Below are 23,778 nucleotides of genomic sequence, written 5' to 3' on the forward strand. Positions count from 1 at the left end.
CACCCCCACCCCAACAAACACAACAAACACACCTCCACCTCAAAACACACACCAACACACATACATCCTAACAGACACAGAAACACACACAACCTAAACACAGACATCCCAACACACACAAAACACACACAAATATTTCATGAATTGAGATTCTGGGATAAACATGCAACCATAGAAAACTGCTTATTGCTGATGTACACCACCGTGTATCCTACATGTAATAGTAGTAACAGATATTACACTAAACTGCGACCTCGAACAAACAAACTGCTGCGCAAGTAACTGTCACACAGAATTTATGTGTACTTAAATAACGATAGTTACAAGGAAAACTAATATATAAAACCCTGTTGTTATGACCCCTCATGGTTCCTGGGATAGGGTCGTAATAAATATTTGGACCGATTGACTCACACCCGGCCCCTATACGTCAAAATATTACTTTTTTTTTTACCAAGTCCATGTTCAGTCATCTCTAGCACGAAGTGGACAACTTTTCAAAATCAAATACAAATTTATTTTAATAGTAGACCGTAGACATCTTCCGAAAAGGAAAAGATACCCTGGAAAAGCATATTCGGCTAACAACTGTCACCAATACGAGTACAAACACTGTGCAATATGTGACATAACTGTATATTTTAATGAGCGCCAAGTCCATTTGACACAGATTTCATAAGGAAAACAATATAAATTTTCCTTAAAATGTTGGTTTATTAGACGTGATCCATAAATACATAAAACTCCAAAGTGTTCATGAAGGTTAAGCGCAGTGACATCACTTTGTTATCACTCATATGAATGGACGAGACGTGGAATGTTTTGAAGGTTGTACACGTCAGTGTGTGCCGTGTTTGGCAAATGTTTTTTTTGCACTGTCACATTGCATCCTATGTGTCACACCATAATGCTACTATGATTCCAGCAAAATGTGTTCACTCACGAAGACATTAGCTTTGGACCTGGTCACGTGGAAAAAAAATTAAGGGAGTAAGTCTTGCCCACCGTAAAGAGGAAAGCAATACTAACACAACTTAACATTCTAGGAATCATCTACAAATTCACTGCTTTTTCCCAGTTAGTTCACAGTCAATTCAAATCCATGTCATTTAACCAGTTTACCTGGTTTTCACGGTTGGTAGACTCCCTGAAGCATGAAAAAGATTTTATGAGTTCTTATTCACAAATACTTAGCTGAATTTGATCACCAATGGAGGAAATAGATTGGACTACAATCTAGTGTGACAGAATCATGTGTGAAGCACAATTTTCATACCTCAGAACACTTTCCAAGTGCAAACAGTGTGCCTATAGTTTTAGTCCATTTATCCTCATCAAAAAGTGTTTTATTAAATTCCTTGCAAAACAAACAAAAATCATTTAGCATCTATATCATAAACAAGCCATGCTCTGTTAACCTTCTATTCGAATCAAAAGGTTAATGCTCATTTTCTTCTTACTACATACAGACTTTGACTCTGCACTAGTAGAGCTAAGTTGATGGTCCAGGATCATAATCAGAAAAAGCTTCAGGTTTTTCTTACGTTTTCAGAATGATATCAAGTGCATTCATTGCATACATTTTCTTTCCGTGTTATTTCAGATGTCAATTCTGTTTCTGGCAGGATATTTCCACCATCTAGAAAATTTTCACATTTTTTCTTTGGCTAACAACTGAAGAATTGTGTTATAGTTTGGCTTGTCGTTAGATTTTTTGACATGATTTTACACGTGACATGTATTGTTTACATTTTAAATAGAGATTGCTCACATTAAGCTATGGAAAAAAAATCCAGCTATACCAAAGAGATGTTACCCACAAAGAAAGGAAGCCTTAGCCATCAGATTGACCTTATTTTCAAGATGGCCGAGTTATTTGCTGAAAATATACACCATAAACGCAGGGGGTGGCCACATAGGCATGATTATATGGTGACTGTGTGAAGCCTTTCTTTTCACCTAGTTGCTGCACCATATTGGTTAGATCCCAAAACATTGGCTGAAGTGTAACGTTTACACTGTGTGAACAGATTTAAATGATTATTTTTAACAACGGAGATTCTAATTTATGCTTACTAGCCATCATAAAAACGTTATGAAGCACCATTTTTGCAATATTATGGGCAAAACAATATGGTGATGGTGAGGTTAAAAAGTGACTTCAACTACATCATAGCATGCTGTCTCCAGACCATTTCTAACTCAATGCATAGTCTTCACAAGAGCACATTCATAAACTAGTGCATGTTACGTTGATGTCCAAGACGTATTCGCAAACTTGTTTTTTCCGAATTTACGTTTCGACGATGAGATTCAAAGTTTGTTGTTTACAGTGTTTTGGCCTTCTGCATGATTTTGAAATTCATTTTAGCAGCTATGCATTCCAATTTGGAAAATAAAAATGATTGTTCAATTTATTTAAAGCCATTTAACGAAATGCCACCAAAATTGAAATTAGGAGTGTGAGGTGGCATTTTCATGGTGTGGGTATAACCAACCCATGTCACGCCACGTAGCTACATTCCAATGGTAGTGTGATAATGAACTAATTAAAAAGAAAGGAAAAATTTTATTTGTAACTAACTACAATAATGACCTTGTTAATTGTGCAAAGTATAGTATTTTTTTATTTTGTGTGTTATTTTTAATGAGTACCTATTCTATAATTACTAGAAGATGATGTATAGTTAGTCTCAGGGAGGCATGAAATGAAATGAGAATCTGTTAGTTTTGTGTAAATATCACAACACTTAATATAACCAAAATTTCTATACCTTTGTGACATATCTTAACATGTAATTTTACCACAATGCCATTCAACATAAAGGACAATAAAAAGCTATATTGTTATTTTATTTCACTACTTTTAAATTTTCGTAAATATTATCCTGGAAAATACTGCATTCCGCTTAAAGCACATGTTTTCCTTATCAAATATAACTCTGTTTAAATCCCTCTCTGTCAGTATTAACGAAAAGAGATTGGAGATGGGGGCAGGGGTAACAATCGCAAAGGGGAGCATCAACTAAAAATTTTTTGCTAACCACTTATGTAAAAGATTCTATATTCGTAGCTTCTACTCAGGTGATATTCAAGAATTTCTACTTGCATTATAATGCAAACTTCGATAACCATATTTATTTTTAACCTAACACATGTGCTATGTGAGCTTGTACTGTTTGGTGGCACTTGCTCCACTTTATTTACCTTATAATTTCTTTTTTGTTTTAATGGTGAACTGGTTTCCACACTTTTTTTTTATTCAATTTGGAAATTATTAATTTAATATGTCATATTTAAATATTTAAAGTTTACTACTGGACAAAGTTGGAATTGTTTATAATAATTGTAATTAAGTGTAACTTAAAAATTTGTAACACAGCAATTTTGTTATTGTGCCAATGTAACTTAAAGTTTATTATGAACCATGATTTATTGTAATTTAATTATTTTAGTAAATATGTAAAAGAATAATTTCATCATCTGTAAGTTAATTCATTGTTTTGTGGTAAAAATATTGTCCAGTAATAATCAATATATATTGTATTTCCAAAATTCTTCTTCGTCTTGCCGTGAGCAAGGAAGGTCCTCTTTCAACACCTTGATGCCATGATTAAGTAGTGAGAATTCGTGTCTGTAGAAGTTTGGGAATTTAACATGCTTTGAGCATTGTTTTACCGCACTAAGTGGTGTGTTTTTCTGATCTATTAATGAGGAACGTCTGGTAATGTTTGTAATACCGGTCAAATGCCTATGTTATTTTGTCAATAGTGGTCGACGAGTACCGGCCATGCGGTTTACTTGAGTCAACCTAGTGCTGTGGAGTATGAGGCCGCATCTGCCAGGAAAGCAGTCATCTATATATTTTTTGGCATGATTTACTAACCTCAAAAGCATGTGTATAATTTTTTTTGAACTGAATCATGTAGGACTTTTTCATCTAAATTCTGCAACGCAACAAGCTAAATTCTTTTGGAACAACATAACCACAATGTTAACATAAAAACTATAATAATTAGAGAAAGAGAAATTGTGTAACAAAAAATTTAAGATATGTTTTTCATAAAAAAAAGCATTGCTAAAGACTTAAAAATATAAATATATAAATAAAAATTTAAAATGATTATGTAAAAGATGATACTCAAGAGATATTATGTAATTGATATGGCAAAGGTGTATAAGTAAAAATATAAAAAAAAAAAGAACAAATTATTTATTCTTTAAATAAATTATTTACATGAAATTATATTCTATTAATTAAAGACCCCAATTGTGTAAGTGTGCATGACCATTCAGCCAATGTTTTTGTCTCAACCAACCTCACATCAAAGCACTAAATTGAGCCTTGGTTCACGGGCTTTCAGTGTTGTCCTACCTTTCACTCTTAACCTAATTAGGTTATTGAGAGAGGTAGTTGATGGCGCAGCTAACAGGGTTCACTCATTTACACATACAGCTAATAAACTACAAGATTTCCATAATCTTAATTTTAATTACTTGGTTTGTAAACATGTCTTCATTTTGATTATATGTGTGTGCTAAGTGCTAGGTAGCCCTACATTCTAAATTCTGTAGTAGCATACAAAAGATGTTAAGTTCTTTTAGTACATTAATAATGATGTCATTATTGTAATAAGAACAAACGAAAGCTTATTAAATGGTGTAACTAAAAATATTATATGATGCTAAATTAATGTAAAATATAAGTGAGGAACTTCTTAAAACTTTTTAAGTTTCTTTTGAGGAACTGAAATTGGGACAAGTTCCATTTTAAAAAAAAAAAGTGTTTTAACTGGAACTACTTACTTTCTTAATGAAATTTCCCAGCTCTGGCCATGATTTCATTTCTATTAGAGAAGGCAATATGCACATACCTGGCCCAGCTTGTCCAATTTGGTATAAGTTTCCATGCGCCCAAAACCAATTTCAGACAAGGACTGTCGCCGGGTTGCCCGACTCAGAGGTATTTGGGTGTCCAGGCTCACATTGTGCTTGGCAATAAATGACTCTGGCAGGTGCAAATCAGCAGGCAGGGACAACCGCTTGTTCAGATCCTGCTGTAAATCAAACCCACAAACTCAACATCTGTTGTACATTATACAAAAGAACACAAAGCACGTTAAAAGATGATGATGATGATGAACAGTTAGTACATGATATATAGTCGAACATCATACGAAAGAACACAAAGCACGTTAAAGATAGGGATGCAAGTGTAAGAAACACTAGCTAAATAAATTTCACTGCTTGAGTTACACTATATCCTGATATAATTTCTTGGTATTTCCCTGGAAACAACAACTACAAAAAGCACTAAGTTATATTTTACTAATAGCTGAAGTACCCGGACCTGCATGGGTGAGGGAGATTTTTTCTTGGAAACTGGTTGTACATAATAAGTTTTTCTTTTAATTTAAACATCAAGTGTGCAAAATTACTTCAAGTAGTACTAAACTTATAATTAAGGTTTGGGAAACACGTTAAAGTTTTTTACAAATCAGATGAAGACAGAAGAAGTACATGATTTATTTCACTTTTTTCTCCTTAGAAATTATAAGTATTTACAAACAAACTGTTCCATGCAGTCTACAGGCATAAAGCTGCAGACAGGAAGTTAAAATTTAATAAAGAACTTCTTTGTATACCACATTTGTGGTTTTATTAGCTAGTGCTAAAATCACAAAGCTGCTGTCGGCCTCTAGACGAGGCCAAGCAGGATATTGTGCCAATCATGTTCATTATAGGCACCTTTTTTTTAATTTTAAAATAATTGAGTTTTTTTAATTTTTTTGTTTAAATTCTTTGCTCCCTACCATTTTAATCAGCCCAGTGTACGGCAGGGCCAATTCTTTTTCAGCGTGTTTTTTTTTCTCTCTCCCTCCCCCCCCCCCCCCCCCCAAACCTTCCAGTTCACTGCTTCGCCAATGCTACGTTGCGACTTGGAGTGCTGCTTGCTGTCATGTACTAAGTCTCGATACACGAAGCCATTTCGTGACCAAACTTGCAGGGGAAAGCAGACATTCAGCCCCTGGTGACTTCCCCGAAGTTTCGCTATCAGCAAGCTTGGACAACCATCCTGGTCAAATTCTCGGTGCGACAGACACGTCGCGGTGTTTCTTCGCCTCGGTTCTCACGAACCTTGCAGAATTTCCCCCGCTCTCACCAGTCCCCTTGTCCAGAACCCAGGCCGGGTCAGTCACCTGTCATAACCTCTCCCCCCTCCTCCCTGGTCCATGGAGGTCATAACCCACAGCCGCTCTCACACTCTCGTCCGCACACCTGCCAACTTCGAGTGTCTATGGCGACGAGCGCCGACGAATACCGAAGGCACCACCCCCCCCACCCCCCCCCCCCCCAATCCTCTTTCAAGGAAGACTTGGCCTTTTAATTTAGCGCCCCAACCGCACCCCGAGGTCACTTTTCTTCTTTTCTTAGGGCAGCCAACCGCAAACGTCTCCGGTCAGCGACTCTCCTGACTTACGTGAGAATTAGAAGATCGCCGATCAATCATTTGGAATGTAGTCTACTTCAGTTAAGGCCTCAAGTGCCGATTTACTATTTTTAGCTTTTAGTCTGCCCTAAGTAGTCGCCATTTAATTTTTTTCTTTTTCTTTTTCCAACTTTCTTCGTAACCATCATGGTTTCCAAAGCCAACCGCGTGCTACCGCGTCGGTCTACGAGGCGGCAGCCAGGCAGCTGAGTTCTCCCAGCAGTGGTGAGTTTTTTTATGTTTTACCCCATTTCCATCAATCCCGGTGGCGAATTCCGCCACGCTACCTAACGCCTGCATCCGAGGTAAATCGTACCGAATGGCCTTTGTTGAAGTGCGGGTTCGAGAGCACCCCTGGAACCCAGTTCGTCCTAGAACATCCCACATTAAGATTTTGGCCCAGCAGTTTCACAACACCCGGTGAAACGCCTTTGTCATTTTACTATCTCTCTCTTCTCGTCGTCTGCGGCTCACTATGCTTGACCGCCAACATATATATCAAGTCTACCTAACACCCGTGCCAGTTTATAGACGTTTTTATTATTTTATATTTATTGTTTTATTTTATATTTCTGAACTGTAATTTTATAATTCCAAGTGCTACCCAATACAACGAAGCAATTTTGTGTAATTATATGTTAACCTTCATAAATAACCCCGTTTAGGCCCGGGCCGATTGTCAATTGTTTTTCACCTTTTTTTAATAATGTTGTGTTAAATTTTGTAATATGCAAACCATATAAAAATTATGAAAGCACTGTCAAAATAAAATAGAAAATCAATCAGAATTTAATCAGAATAAATTGAATAGCTTGCCAACCAAACCTCGGCTTTTCATTTATAAGCCTTACGATCCCACAGGGGCGGTAATAAATTCTTGTTCACCCTCCTTAGTGCCCCTCTGAAGTATTATTGACTTATCTTTTTATTATAAGTTTATCTTTCCAGTACGTTTCCAAATTTTTGTATCTTAGAAGTTTCTCTAAGAAATTACTTAATAGTTATTAGCGCACTAAGGAGAGGCGTAACATCATCTTATATGAAAAGCAATCCTCTCTTAGGTCGATGGTTGCCACCTTTAACGATAGGCCTTGTTTTTTATTTATGGTCATTGCAAAGTATACTTAAATGCAGTCGCTTTAATTTTAAGAAGCAGTCAAAGGGTACAAGTGGCATTTGCAGTATGAATACCGATCCCCCCATGCACATCGAGTAAACACAGTGGCCTCAATGTTTTTGTGGAGTGCTGTCACTTGCAGTCGAGTCATGTTACAAAGCTTAGATGGGTTATTTATTTATTTTATTTTTTTAAAATTGTGATATGCCTACAGACAGTCATTAAGACTTGGATGGTGGACACAATAAATATATAAGACAAACACAAGTTTATCACCGCAAACATATCGACTCCCACACCCGTCGGCACCATAGCAGGTAAGAACCACACGTGGCCAACACACGAAGGCAAGAGTACCACATATTAGCAGTGACAACACACACAACAACCACAACAAATAGAAAAATATCACAAAAAAACAACAAATCTCTGTTATAACTATTTACTAAGTTATTAACTAAGGCATTTAATGGATTGAAAAACTTCAAAATTACAAATTTCAATATATTCATCCAATAGAATTAAAAATCTAATTTATTGTTATTAGAAATCAGTCTATAGAGAAAGTCAGTTTTATTTTTAACTGTGCATAAAGTATATCTTAAACGACTATTGAACTGTGGTACTCTCAAGCCAGAATTATCAAGGATAAATTTACACTGAATTTTAGAGTTATAGCAATTTTTTATAAAGAAAGCATTATTATAGTCTCTACGAAATGAGAGAGGTGTAAGGATAGAATAAGGAAATCTCGTTAGATAAATTAGTTCAATTATTTTATTTTAAATGAATACAATTTTATTGCCATCAGTCAACTTGATGATGTTCCAAATGATAGAGCAATATTCTAGTTTAGATTTAATTAAAGAAAAATAAAGGAAAATAATAGAATCTGAATTAGTAGCATTAAAAGCGATGAAATTTATAAAGGCAAAATTCGTCGGGTAGTAGAATATACATAATTAACATACTTATGTAAAAATAACTTTGAGTCTAGGAAGATTCCCGGATCTTTTATTAATGTAGTTCTGATGATTTGAGAGTTCAAAAAGTTGTAGTCGTACTTAACTGGGTAAAAGACATTTTCTTATTTTTATCCTTGTTAAGTCTAACTAGAATGTGTATGCACCAATGATTAATTTTATTGATATGTATCATGTATTAATAAGCAGCCGTTAGGAGTACTAATTTACCTGTAAATTTTCAAATTGTCTGCAAATGGACTCTGGTGGAGTAGTTTAAGACACTGGTGATATCATTAATATATTAAAAAGAAGAGGGGATAAAGTGCCACTCTGAGGAACTCCAGAAATAGCACTGAAGAGAGAGAAATTATTATTATTTATAGAAACAAAAAACTTCTATTGATCAAATAACTGGAAAACCAATTTATATAGTCATCACATAAACCAAGGTTGCTTAGTAGCATAACAGGAGTTACAAATTTAAGGAGGAGTTACTGAGATGGAAGAGCCAGTTAGTTAAGGCTATTAAGAAACTCTACCAGATAGTGGACTGCTTCATCTGTTAGCAACAATGAATTGACAAATGACAAACATGTATTCCTTTTCTGAACCTTCAAAAGACTTAACTATAATGGCCTTAATGGTGGCAGCCCTATTGTTCTTGGGGGACAGTATGGCACGTTCACACAGCCTACCCATGGACTGCACCTGTACAACCTAAATATTAGGATATACTCTAGTTATTATGTATGATGTCATCATCATAACTGTAGCCAGATGGTCAGAAATATATATTTCTAATTCTAACTTAGTATAATCTCTGTTCCCTACTTTGAGTAGCAGCTCAGGGTAGTCAACCTGGCAATGATAACTTAGTGAAGATTCGTAAATTCTGGGAGGACTAGGCGACGGCGACGCTGGCTGGTGCAGTGTCACGCGTTGAGCAGTGTGGGGAATTATTACTGAGTTTCAAATCCTTAATGAAATAAATTATATTTTTATGGGTTAAGTATATGTATAAGACAATGGTTAAGTAAATGAGCATCCCCAAGGGGAATCTTTCAACTACCAATGAAACAAAAAAAAAGACTGAATTTCCAAAAGAAACCAACTTTATTATGTCTAACAGCAGTGATGCAAAATTTCAAGTATTTTTTATAACTCTATTTTTTTTCTGTAAAAACTTTGCCATCCCCTTTCGTTTAGGGGTGTATTTTCAATAAAACCTAAAATACACATTTCATTAATTGTATTAAAAAGCAATAACATTAAGTTTCATTAGAAATTTGTCAATTAATTAGTAAATATAAGTAACAAACCAGACTTACTGCATACTTTAAGTAAATTTATATTGTAATGATGTTTCCTCTCCCTGGCACACCTTCCATGCTGATTTGGTTTTGTCTAAATGCTGGGCAAACAGCCTTTAAAACTAATCTCTAGGAAAGACACCATTACAATAGTGGTAGCATTTAGCATGGTTATTTTGGTTATCATCACTGATTGCAAATGCATTTGAGAGTTCTTTCTTTCAATAGTATGTAGCTGTATAGTAGCCTACTTACAGGAGTCATTGGGCGCTACATTTTTATCAGATAGGTTTTCCCCAATTTCAGAACCAGTTACGAATTATATCTCATATTTAGAGACCAACAAAACATATTTGTTAATTCAGCATGCAGTCCTTAGAAAATGTAATAAATTTACATTTTCAAAAAATTCTAGAAATGGTTAAAGGCAAAAACATACTATCCAACAAAGTGTATGCTATTAACAAAGGTTAGAACTATAAACTGACAAGTTTTCAGATTTTTAAGAAATGGGGTTTTTGAGTAATTGTTAATCAAAAATGGCACTTTTGTCAAATTTTGCAAAATTTAAAGTTAATTGTTAATAATTCTGTGCATTATAAAATTAAAAACAAATTTTTTCTGTAAAACTACTGTAATAGGTCTATATATTGCCAAAATTACTTTTTATGAAAATTGATTGTTCCGTGTAAAAATGTTTTGTGAAAATCATAAAATTAACTTTTTTTTGTACAATTTTTGAGTTTCCCCCCCCCCCCCCCCCCCTAAAAATATTGTCATGGGGCTCATTGGAACTATACCACTCTGTAGTTCAATATAATAGCTACAAAATAAATTATAAAAAATCAATGGAATCCGTTAAATAGTTTTGAAATTCCGCTCATTTAAAAAACCAGCTTTTTCCCCAACTTTTTTGATTTTAAACCAACTTCAAAAGCCTATAACATGGGTTATAATATTTTTTGGGGGCAAAATCCTTTAAGCACACTTCTTCTCTCTACTGGCTGTAACTGCTGTAATTTTTTAAAGCAAATCTGAGATGGTGACCTGACACAATCCTACCTGAATTGAAATGGAATGGCTCATTATTATATTTTATGTATCAGTTTGGAAGTGACTTGTGCAAAATTGCTGCAGTTATAGAGTCAATAAAAAATTTGATAACTTTTGAGTTGACGATTTTGGGGTTTATGGCCCATGAAACCAAAACTATATAAAAATTTTCCGAAAGTCGCACCATTGTAACGGCTACAATAGGTATTCTTTCTTCGAATTCTACCTAATATGTATATAACAGAATACCCTGTTACCTCCATTGACCTGCGAAACATTTTTTAATAATAGTTGTTCATTTAAACTTACTCGTCTTATTCCACTTTGATGTAGCTACCAAATTAGACAGCCGTGTCTTACCTTTGATACTGTCAGTTTCTAAGTTAATGAACTATACCACAAGACCACTTTATATGAAAATACGTGATGCAGTAATATGTAAATGCTTTTTTTATAATTGTAAGCTAAATCATGCCAGATGCTGCTGCTTTCACTCAGAAAATAATTCTTTACCTCATCAAAATAATAACCAAAGCAATAATTTAAAAATTACTTACAACTAGCTGCAGTACCTGGCATTGCCCGATCTGAACACAGGGTGAAGGGGACCTTTTTCGAAATCAAATGTAGTTAGTAATTGTCTTCTTAATTTGAATGTCAAGTGTGCAAAATAATTTATATCACTTTCAGATCCCGACAGACGTTCTGCCAGTGTATAGTTATTTACCTGTATATATCTAGAAATTGGTGGTCTGTATGTAATCTAGACTCTATAAAGCACTATAGAAAAAAGATGAAAAATAAGAGATTACTAATATTGAAAAGATTCCATTACCTAAATAATGCTCAGCATGCATTGCAATGCCTCATTAAGTTTTGTTTTGTAATATGTTTGAAGTAGTTACACTCATACAAATCATTTATCCATCTCTCTAAATATATATTTATCTCTATCTATATCTATAAATATATATCTATGTATCTTTCTATCTCTATTTATCTCTTTATATCTACATATATACCTCCCACTATATCTCTATATAGCTCTATACATCTATATATCTCTTTATTTAACCCATTTAATTCTCTATACCTCGCTCTATCTCTCAACTTATCTCTCTGCCTATATATATATATATATATATATATATATATTTATATTATATACATACATACATACACACACACACATATACATATATATATATATATACACACACATATACATATATATATCACTCTGTCTCTCTTTTATATTTAAATAAATTGTGTCATGCGTGCACATTTTTGTCAATGATTAACCAATTACTGCAGTAATTTCATTATGCATGAAGCCACCCATCTGATAAGAAAATGCGGAAAGTAGGATAAAATTACAGCTGGGTCATTAAATTAGGAAGGAATTAGACAGCTCTACCAAACATATCTGGACTGACCATCAACAGAGGAAAGAAAACCATCAGCCAGAACAGAAAAATAGGGCAGCATTGAAAGCTGAAGTGGAAATGAACTGTAGTTGCTTACAGGCACAGACATCAGTTTCTATCATAAAGGTCTGTTTCAGAAGTCATCTACCATTTCAGTTAATAAGTGTACCAAATTGACAACTAAATGCACAATGCACAAACTTGGTATGATATGAGATGGTTTGAGTTATCTATCATATTTGAATATATTACATAGAAGACATGAGATATCTGGTATAATATAGCCAGAGAACAATTTCTGAGCAATTTATTATTTTAATAATGACAATAAAAAAAAATTTTCCAAAGAAATATGTTGCAAATGTTTAGATTATTTGTTTAGTGATTAATATTTAAAATCAAATTTAACTATTATCACTAGTTGATACAAGCTAGGTAACTAAAAATAAATTCATTATTTAAATAAATTTAAGGTTTTAAATGCTCTCTACTTCATTTATGTACATTTTATCCTAAAACACGTACATAAAAAATAAAACTTTAAATGAATTAAGAAAGGAATTAGCCATGGCCTTCGTACAGAAATATTTCAGCTTTTTCCTGTAGAGGATTTGAAAAACTATTAACACTAAAAATAATGGTACTGGTTTCCAAACCAGGTCTCCAAAATTATCATTCACTGTTCCATCTTGCTGAGTAAATAGTTAATGTGATAATGAAATTCCTAATTTTTCTTTAAGACAATAAAAATTATAAAAAATTGAGTCATAAAAACATTAAACTATTACATCTAATTATATATAACCTTTTATTAATATATATTATTCATAATAAGCAAAGAACATATTTTGGTCAATAGAACATATTTGATACGCATTAATATAAATAAAGCTCTGTTTAGCTGACAGACATTATAAAAAATTTTATTTTCAAGATAAGAACACAAAAGAAACAATGCAAGATAGAATTATTATGTAATGCCGATTTCAAGATTTCAATCATCATTGAAAATAAAATTGTGAAAGACGATGCAGACTGAATACACGCTTCCATGGAACATTAAGAGAGATCTGGAACTATGACTACATGCAGTATTTAAAAAAATATGCCAAGGCAAGTTACAAGATACTGAATGAGATGAACTATATAAAATAATTAAAAAATTACTTTAATTTTTTTAATTAATTTTATTTAATTTAACTCATTCAACAGATAATTTAACTTATATGTTTATGTTATTTTTAGTGTGCTGGTAATAATTTTTAACAGTTAACAGGTACTGTATAAAATTAATTTGACACCATCCACTAACACTATCATTATTACTTTTCTATAATAATGTAACCATAGGAAACAAAATCTCAAGGTGTAGGTTCCTCTTGCTGCAGCTACCCAACTAAGCAGTGTTTAGACAAGTATTAATGAAAAGAAAACTTAGTTGGAACACAAATGAACAACATTATTTGTGCTCTCACACACACACACATACAAACACATCCCCACTGAGGTGCTTTGTGTTCTTACCTTTGTTTTTCTATGGATTTTCTTAACCATATCTACGAGTTTTCTAGACTAAAGTCTGACTTGCTTCTGCATACTTATCAGCTCTCTCATCTGCTGTGTTAGGCGGAACAAGAAAACCTTATCTCTTACCTCTTTTATAACACTCTCATTACACACGTGATCACTTCTCTCTGCTTGCAGAGTACTGAATTGTCTCTGGAGTGGAAGATCCCCGCCCAAGTGAACTGAAGACCAATATGTTCAAAGCAAAGTGCAGCATGGAGAGGCTATGTTAGGAAATGCTCCCCCAACTACAACCGAAACTGGCATGTATGTACAAATCATTGTAGCAGCTGTAAATCCCTCAACTCTCTCTTCCAAGGTTTACTTATATTAAATTCAGGTTTAGAATTTTTAACAAAATACTTCCATAATATTTACAGTCATATATAACAATCCACCAAAACAAAGATGTGGTTCCACAACAGCAATACTTATATTTTTGTATAAGTGCTCCACAACCTGATAAGATAATTGGTTTTGTACTAACAATAATGATTTTTTTGTGTAGAAATGTTTTAAGTAAAAGGATTGGGCACAGGAAAGTACCTACCGTATATACCCGAATCTAAGACGACATTTTTTACCATAATTTATAATTCAAAACAAAGAGGTCGCCTTAGATTCAGATACACTGATATTTAGATAAACATACCTATTTTGGGTCAATGTTTTCGGGTTGTGCAGTAGTTACTGGCTGCACATGTTACGACTAATGTTTTTGGAATGTTCTATAGCACAAGATGGCGCCCATCTTATCAACTAGTTTCTTGTACAAAAACATTAATGTAGGTTATACAGTACTTCCTTGCTGTGATTTTTTCAGTTGGACGAACGGTTCCGCGAGTTATGTTGTTTACATTTAAAGTTGCTTTTCAAAGGTATATTATTAAACTCAGAAAGCAAAATGATTATCTTCTTGGCCAAATCGGAAATGCTGATGAAACGCCTGTATATTTTGATATGCCTTCAAATTATACAGTGGATGCTGTTGGAACTAAAACAGTTAATGTGAAGACAAGTGTCAATGAGAAAATGAGGATAACAGTGATGCTTACAGTGTTAGCTGATGGTAGAAAATTGTCCCCTTTTGTCATTCTTAAAACTATGCCAAAAGAAAAATTGCCTTCTGGGTTAATAGTGAGATGTCAAGAAAAAGGTTGGATGACAAGTGAGTTGATGCAGGACTGGTTAAAAGCAGTTTGGGATAGAAGGCCTGGGGCAATTTTAAAGAAGAAAGGGATTTTAGTGTTAGATGCATTCAAAGGACATTTAACACCAGAGGTGAAATCATGCATTAAAGCATTAAATGAATGAACACCGAACTTGTTGTTATTCCTGGAGGCATGACTTCAAAGCTGCAGGTATTAGTCAACAAACCATTTAAAGACCGCATAAAAGTGCTGTACTCTAAATGGCTCTTGGCAGGCAACCATGCTCCAACACCAAATGCAAAATCAGTAAACCAAGTGTAGCAGTCTTGTGTCAGTGGATTAAGGCTACATGGGACACAATCTCATCGAAAGTGATCATCAAAGGCTTCAAGAAATGTTGCATTTATAATGCATTGGATGGCAGTGAAGATAGTGTCATGTGGGAAGAAGATGCAATTGAAGCTGAAGTCGACAGCAGTGAAGATGACAACAATGAAGATGATGCATCAGCATAATGAAACTCTAACAGTTTCCAACAGTTACAGTACCAGCCATATAGGTATTTATTTCTGTTTGTACATAAACTGTTAACAGTATTTCAAAACTGGTGGTTAAAATCCTTTATAACATTCATATTTTCAATTTTATATCTAATTTGTTGGCATGTGTTTAAATACAATAAAACATTTTTTTCCTGAAAACATGAGGCTGTAGTTTGGGGGTCGTCTTAGATTTGAGGTCGTCTTAGATTCGGGTATATACGGTAATTGGTTTCAGCTCTCATTCGTACTTCATTTTTTGGAAGTGTCTGTGTTGGATCTCTTTTCTATGTTTTGCAGCCCCTTAACTCTTTCGCTGCGAGATAAATAATTGTCATCTATACCCAGATAGTGTTAAAAATATTGAAAAAAAAAGTATGAATATTTTTTTTAGACTTAGATTATTATTACTATTATTAAACATAAGAATGTAGTTAAAAGGGTAAAAAAATTTTTTAACTTCTTACATTTGTTTATACAATTTTTTTACAATTTTAATTTTTTCAGGTTTTTTGTGTGTACCAGTTTAAAATTTAACTAAAATTAAAAACAACCTTCATGAAAAGTATTTTTTACCTAATTTTAACTAAGAAATCCTATATAACTTGCTTACACAATATATAAAATATTTAGACATTACACATTGTTACAAAAAATACACATTGGTCAGCATATCAGAAAGTGTAAAAATTGAGAGAAAAATATTGGCGTGAAAATACATAAATGTTTAACTACCCAGTACCTAGATACCAGAAACAAAAAAGAAATTGCTGTAAAATATTGTTTACACATTGTTACATATACGTACTTCTCCAATATTTTCTGTGTTACCCAGACAGTACAAAAATTGTGGAAATAATCTTGCAATGTAAATAATTGTTTTTAACTCAGAAACTGAAAATTGCTGTTGCACACTACACAAAATATTTACACATTTTTACACATACAAGTGAAGCAGTTCAGCACTGTACAGCATTCCTTCCCCTCCTTTCCCTTCTCCCTCCTCCTTTCCCCTCCCTCTCCAACTTCCCCTTCCTACCCCCCTTCCTCCCTTCCCCGCCGCCCCACCAGCGCTCTCTGTTGAGTGTTTTACCGGGCCTATATTTAATCCGGCTTCTAGCTTATTCATCGCAGTCTCTCGGTCCCTGGACTCGAAGGCTGTCACTGCGGGGGTGGCGCTGAGTTCTGGTATGTACTCGGCTGTGAAACTCAGCGTCTGTATTTAGGTATGAAGTATTATTCTTGCCTGCGCGTTGTGGCCGCGCCTTCATTTTTGTATTTCTGCCATGTACTGTAATGTTTCGTATTTGCTATCAATGTTGGACCCTTCAGGTCATTTTTTTTTTAATTGAGTTTCTTTTGCTCACGCCGAATACTGCCTGTAGCTTTGTGTAATATTTCTGCGGTTGTATATGGGCATGCCACGATGACATTGGACACTTCTTGTCAAGCCGCATTATAATTTCTTTCTCGCTTTTGCTTTCACCCTAGCGGCCCATATTACAATGTTTGCTACTTCTAACGCTTCGACACCATGGCCGCTTTATTCTCACATTGTTTTAAATTGTATGAATGAATGTATTTATTCCCGCGGGAGCGCACGAGGAGCGCATGATTATTATAAATTGCTAACCTGTAATTAAGTCATACAATGTATGTCATATGTTTTCGCTCTAGAGGCATTTTATTATGAATAAATTATATTTTTTGTAAAGCCTTTTATACTTTTGCTAAAGCACCAGCTTTCCACTGTCGTTGAGTTTAATGTAAAAACCCCCTTCCCGCTTTGTCTTTGTCTGTTGTGGTTTAGGCGGCTACATAAGAACAGTCACGTCTGTAGTTCTTTTTTGTATGGTATTCCTCAAAGCAGGGTACAGGGCACAGTGGGGGATGTTCAGGACAATTTTTACACATGTATATGGTTTGCTTGCTTTACACTTGCCCTTTCCTCCTTGCTTACACTGGTAAGGCATAATGGAGCACACAATGCAGTTTGGCTTGTGCTTCTTGTCAATTTATAGGCCAATGAAATGTCTCTCACTCAGTCTGGTCAGTGGAATAATATCTGCACAAATACGTCCTTTCTTTTTTGGTGGTGGTCTGCAATATTCTTCCAAAAGACTCTCAATTACACAATTCCTGTACTGTAGTGCAGACATTTTTGTATCACTTGACATATTGAACGCAATTTTTCCGTTTACTAAGGCAGCTTCAACAATGAAGTGCCATAGCACATGATACCATTTCCTGTTTTTGTGGTAATATGAGTATGATGAAGACAGTTGGTCAAAACGATCTACGCGATTCATTTTTTTATTATATTCTAAAACCACCTTTGGTTTGGCAACTGTTCTGTACCCATTGTCTGTATTTCTTGCTCGTACATTCACTACAGTCAAATCATTGTCAATAACAGTAGACAAAAGAGTGACCCTCCCAGTATCCTGCCAAGTGAAAGTAAGTAATCATTCCCTCCTCTTTATCCAACCAAAATTTTGGTTTTTCACCTTTCTTCAATTTACAAATACTGGGCTTACACTCTACTGGGATACCAAGCCTGTTCGTTCGAACTGTCCCACAAACCCCTATGTCATTTTGTCAGAGAAACTGGAACAGGGATTGGCTTGAAAAGAAATTGTCACAATACAATTGTGTTTTTTCAAATCCCAAAATAATATTTTTAACTACATGCTCACCCAACCCTAAACTGGTATCAGCATTTACTTGCAGCCCACTTTTGCCTACATACACATCAAACCTCAACAAGAAACCTGTTTCACTGTCGCACGGTGACCAAAGTTTCACTCCCCACTTTGTGGAAGGTTTGGAAGGCATGTACTGCTTGAACCAGAGACGCCCTTTGAATCGAAGCATTGATTCGTCAACCGACAAGCTACGACCAGGTTCAAATTCTTCCAGGTACGTGTTTTTCACAATATCAATGATGGGACGAATTTTGAATAGAGGATCATATTCCTATTGATTTTTTGGTAGCTGTTTATTGTTGTCTGCAAAATGTAAAAATGTTCTAAGATTTTGGTACCTGTCACGAGACATAATGTTGGCATAATTTGGCGTAGAATTCAGCTAAGACGCTTCAGAAAAATACTGCTCAATTGATGTTTTGCGACAGAAGCCCATGACAATTTCAATGGCTATCATTGCCTATATATCCTCGGGAGTGCATTCTTTCCACTGCATATAACGTGAACGAGGGGATACTTTATCTGCCTAAATATTCTCATAAAATTGAGAAGCATACAAGTTGGTTTGGTCCAACGCCCAACTAAATATAGACTTCGGAAAAAATTGGTAGAAACAATCTACTGCTGTATCGTTTGAGGTTAACGTTTTTAGTGATGTATGTAATGGTGATTTTTTACACCAATCAAGGCAAACATACATATAATAATAATAATACACCTGCAATTGGGCATCCGCCCGGTGGCAAGGAGTTCCCACCCCCAACTACCCTCACTCCTCCCCCCTCTGGAGCCTCCTTCATAAGTCCTTCTCTCCTCCCACATCCAGTGTCCTCCCCTCAAGCTCGTTCCACTCTCGCCCCATCCTCATAAGGAATACCTGCCTTCCTCTCTCTGTCTGTCTCCATTCCCTCTGAATCTTCCACTCATGATCCCTCCTTCCTCGATACAGCCCTCTGTTCAACCTAGCTCCCAGCTTTCCCCAGCACTCCCCCCTAACCGAATTACTTTATGTATTCTCACTAGCCTTTCTACTTTCCTCCTTTTTTGCAGCGTGTCCCACCCCAGCTCCTTCATCATCACCGATGGTCTGTGTGTTTCCCCCATCCTGCCTTCGCCTTCCCTTCTCCACCACATATTTGTCATCCATCTCGCTGCCTTGCGCTGCACCCTCTCCAACTCCTCAATTTCTTTCTCCACATAGGGGTCCCACACCGCTGCGGCATATACCAACACTGGCCTTACCAACGTCGCTTACGCCTTTTCCTTAACTTTCCTACCTGTCCCTTTCAGAGTCCATGGTTATCCAGTCATTACTACTTACAGGTTTTGTGTTTTCGGTATCTTCTGAATGCTGTTGTGAAAAGCTGTCACGACCACTCGCGTCACTGTCGTTATCACTTGAATGTTCAAACTCGTTATTAGTAATATTATTATGCTCGTTTTCTTCCTTTTCATTTTCAGAAACACAACACTCAAACTCGGAATCTGAATCCGCAAATAAAATATTACAACATTCACTTTGCGTCAAACCTCTTTTTCGTCCCGATGCCATTGTTGATTACAAGGAAAATAAACACCATGGATGAACAGGTTACGGTAAATAAATATTGGTTTCCGCAGCAAAAAAAAAAACCCTCACAGCATCAAGATATCGATTCTGAAGATTGCAGCACCAAAGAGAAAACCATAACTTCACAAAAACAACCCGCAAATAGAGAAATCACCTTATTCGGCAAAAGTCGCATGTCGCAAGTTAGCAATATTTTATATATTCGACTTTAGTCGAATGTCGCAGTTAAAGAGTTAAAGGCATTCAAGAAATAAATTACATCAGTGGGCAGTGATCATGCTCTACACTACAGTAGGGTACAGTACACCACAGGAGCGTATGAATCGTAATTAAATTTTGAGAATGCCAACTAACTCTAAATTCTCATTTGGTTGCTTCCTAATTATATTTAGATCAGCTATTCTAATTTAGTTGGGTAGTGATGTTATAAACAACTCATTCCATTTGGGTAACCTTTTTGTGAAGCACTTCTGAGTGTTTAAACATTTTTGCTTTTGATTAGGACCTTCCATTTGACTGAGTGAAATTGTGTTTTGACTTGAGTTAATGTTTTTTTTTCTTGGTGTAACCTTTAAGTTGGCATACATGTTTGCAGCCAAAGACATCATTGCATCATATAGTAATTAATCTCCTTTAGAAATGGCAGTACCGTAATTTCAGGTGTATTCATGTTTTTCCATGTTTGCATAGAACATGCTTGCTCAGTCGCGGCGGATGTGTCATTGCCGACAGACATGTCATTGCCAACGGACATGTATTGTAACGCACGGGTGCTGGGAGTGTTATATCTGAATGTCGGTGTAACCGGTAGTTGGTCGTAAATGTGTGTGTTAGAGAGTTATCATTAACTCTATATTTGTGTCAGTCAAGATTTCTTAGGATTTTCTATGCCCCAAATTAACGTTCTCGTTCAAGATTTACGAACATCGGAACTTATCTCGGATGAGAACATTAACAAAGAAAAAAATTCTCTATTAAAGTTGATTGTTAAAAACTAAAGAAATAATTGTTCCTAAATCCTTATCATTAATAATGGATTCTAGCAAACTATCAAAACTAATCGATCTTGTGAAATCTTTGTGCATTAAAACTGACAACTTAAAAAATGGAAATTAGGTATTGAAAACTCTTTTAGACGACTCAGGAATGGAAATTTATTATCTTAAAAATAAAATTATCCAAGTAAAGCAAGGCCTGAATTTACATAACGATAATCATAAATCATACAGTCAAGCCGCAAGAGCTAAAGGACAGAAGAAAAGTACGCACACGGCCAGAAACATTGTTGCGTTAGAAGCAGCATCAGGTAACCAGTCAGCTGACCTACTTACCACCCAGCAGATTTCTCGTGACATCATCAACTCCATGACGGCAGACTATTAGGGCTTCATTGTTGAAAGATATTCACGTAAGCCAGAAACCAATGGGAATATTGAATCTTTGTCCATAACAAATTAAAATAATGAAAAGTTTAAAAAAAAATCCCATGAAAGTTGGCATCAGAAATACAGCTACACTAAAAACTATAGTCAAAACTGCATTCAAAAGATCCATCAGTTCATGAACAAGAAATTGTTGACTACATCAGCAATGAACTTAACTCATCCCAAGTTAAGCCCCTTCCATGTCGGTACTTGAGGTGTTTTCATAACTGAAATAAAAATTTGTTGTGTTACGTAAAATGATGTACCTTCCTCGAATATTAGGCATACAAGCATACAGAGCCTTTTTTAATTAGTGTTCTATTTAGAGGTAAAAAATGCAATTTCACAATGAATAGAGTAAAGTATATAATTAATTTCTTATTCATCACTCAAACAAATATAATATTAAAATTAATAAAAATTTTACCACATCTTTATTCTGCTCTTCCGTGACATTTACGTTGACCAGGGCAACGCCCTCCCTAAGACTGATGTGCCTCACGCTGCTGCCGACCCCCTCTCCTCCCACCGACACCCTCTATTTCAAACCTCCCGCCATCGAGTGTGAGTGTGAGTGTGAGAGTGAGTGTAAGAGTGAGTGAGTGAGTGTGTGTGTGTGTGTGTGTGTGTGTGTTCGGTTGCCCTGCGCGAAACCCTTTCGGTGCCCACCCTAACTTGAGCAGTGGAGACTTCATCTTTTTAAATAATGTAGTTAATAATTAAATAACTGTAATACTGACGTCGACCAGGGCTATGCCCTCCCTAAGCCCGATGTGCCTCACGCCACTGCCGACCCCCTCTCCTCCCACCGACACCCTCTGTCTCAAACCTCCCGCCAACAAGTGCGTGTGTGAGTGTTGTGTCCGGTCGCATTGCGCAAACCCTTTCGGCACCCACCCTAACTGGAGCAGTGGAGACTGTATGTTTTTTAAAAAATGTAATTCTTAAATATCTGTAATATGTAATCCTTAAATCTTAATTAACTTGCAATTTTTAAAAGGTTTTAATAGTTATGTTTAACTGTCTTTAATATTAATGTACTAACGGTAAGTTCAGCACTTCCTGTGGCCATGACACCTGGGGCCCGGGGCAGTCTCTTCCGTTCGCCGTGCGGGGTAGGACGCACCTCAGCACCTTTTTGACTTCAACTTTTGCTTGTAACCGATCTGTTAACATCCGCCATCGTAACTATTTTTTAAACTTTTTTTAATAAACCTTCGAGGCCTACCCTGGCGGTAGACTGTTTAACTTAATTAATTTAAGCTCCCTGGAGCAATTTAGATTAATCGGCGGACTTATACTTTCGCAGCCGGGCCACGCAGTGTCCTGGTCAGCAAGAAACCTGGACTATGTGCTGTTTTCTGTGTGCATCTTGAGTGTACGTGTCGGCGCCAATAAAGCTTAATGTTCACTAGACTCGTTGCACTTAATTCTTGACCACGAGTTTCCCAGCACCGAGACGGAGGTGTGGGGCGCCTCAAGACCCCACGAGCAGTAACATAGAGTGCCCGCCGCTGAGAGCGAGCCGGTAAGTGCTAGCGGGGGAAGTCGAGCATAGCTCCACATGGGTGACGTCACTGCCCTGGGACAGAGTCGGTAGCCGGGTCCACGTGCCCATCCACGTGGTGGCGCCCAAGGTATAAACGTACGCCGATTCGAAAACCCCCCCCTCACAAGTAGCGCCCAAGAGCGTGGGGCTAGGCAACGCACACCCGGCCGCGAGAAACGGAACGTGTGAGATGTGCGGTTGTGCGAGGGAACAAGGTGGTGAACAACAACACCTACCACGTGGCCACGGCGCCCACGGGTTTTCCAAGAATCCGGCAGCTGGCTGCAAAACAGGTACTGTGCTGCGTATGTGCGTGTGCAACCATGTCTGAGTTCAAGGGACTTACATTTGATTCAAGTGTATCTCTGGACCTGAGTGGAATGTTTTGTACAAAGTGTACACGGCCACGACACGTAGGCGGGCTCACAGGGGCCACGTGGTCAGACACGTGTATGTGCCTTGAACATCAAGGCAAAGTAACTTAATTCGCGGCTGAATTATCCAACGCCACAATAGCCATGGTGCACATCAAGATGACTCCGGTAGGACATATAGACTTGCCCGAGTTTGCCGGGAGGACCAGCGTCGACCCTGGGAAATTCCTGAGGGTCTGCCGGGAGCAACTAGGTCGCTACGGCGTACCAGACGCAGAATGGACAGACCCCATCAGCCAAGTACTGAGAGGTGACGCAAAGGCATGGTGGATGGTGGTAAGCGAGTATGACATGCCGTGGAACGTTCACCCGCCGTTTCGAGGCACGTTTCGCCGACACTCAGACAGAAATGAAGGTACGTTCAGAGCTGTACTGTGCGGAACAGGGACGCACGGAGACTGTGAAAGCTTTCATCCTGAAGAAAATTTGCCTGTTCAAGCGGCTGTTCCCAGCGGGAACCCCAGATGAGGTGATTGAA

The 23,778-nt window shown here is 36.5% G+C and overlaps 1 protein-coding gene across 2 annotated transcripts in view; it reads right to left on the reverse strand.

Annotated features, from left to right (window-relative positions):
* The window catches only part of LOC134529375 (cyclin-dependent kinase 17-like), a 223,353-nt gene that overhangs the window by 124,264 nt on the left and 75,311 nt on the right, over positions 1-23,778 (reverse strand). Inside the window, exons 1-2 of one of the 2 annotated variants that reach the window (XM_063363373.1) lie at positions 13,887-13,981; positions 4,875-5,057 (exon numbers count right to left, since the gene is read on the reverse strand). In XM_063363373.1, the coding sequence (XP_063219443.1) occupies positions 4,875-5,057; positions 13,887-13,916 (213 nt within the window). In that variant the 5' untranslated portion in view covers positions 13,917-13,981. Of the gene's footprint in view, positions 1-4,874; positions 5,058-13,886; positions 13,982-23,778 lie in introns of those variants that run through there. The other variant, XM_063363372.1, reaches the window with a different exon arrangement.

This window comes from Bacillus rossius, chromosome 2 (assembly GCF_032445375.1).
Source record: "Bacillus rossius redtenbacheri isolate Brsri chromosome 2, Brsri_v3, whole genome shotgun sequence".
In the NCBI taxonomy this organism is placed as follows: domain Eukaryota; kingdom Metazoa; phylum Arthropoda; class Insecta; order Phasmatodea; family Bacillidae; genus Bacillus; species Bacillus rossius.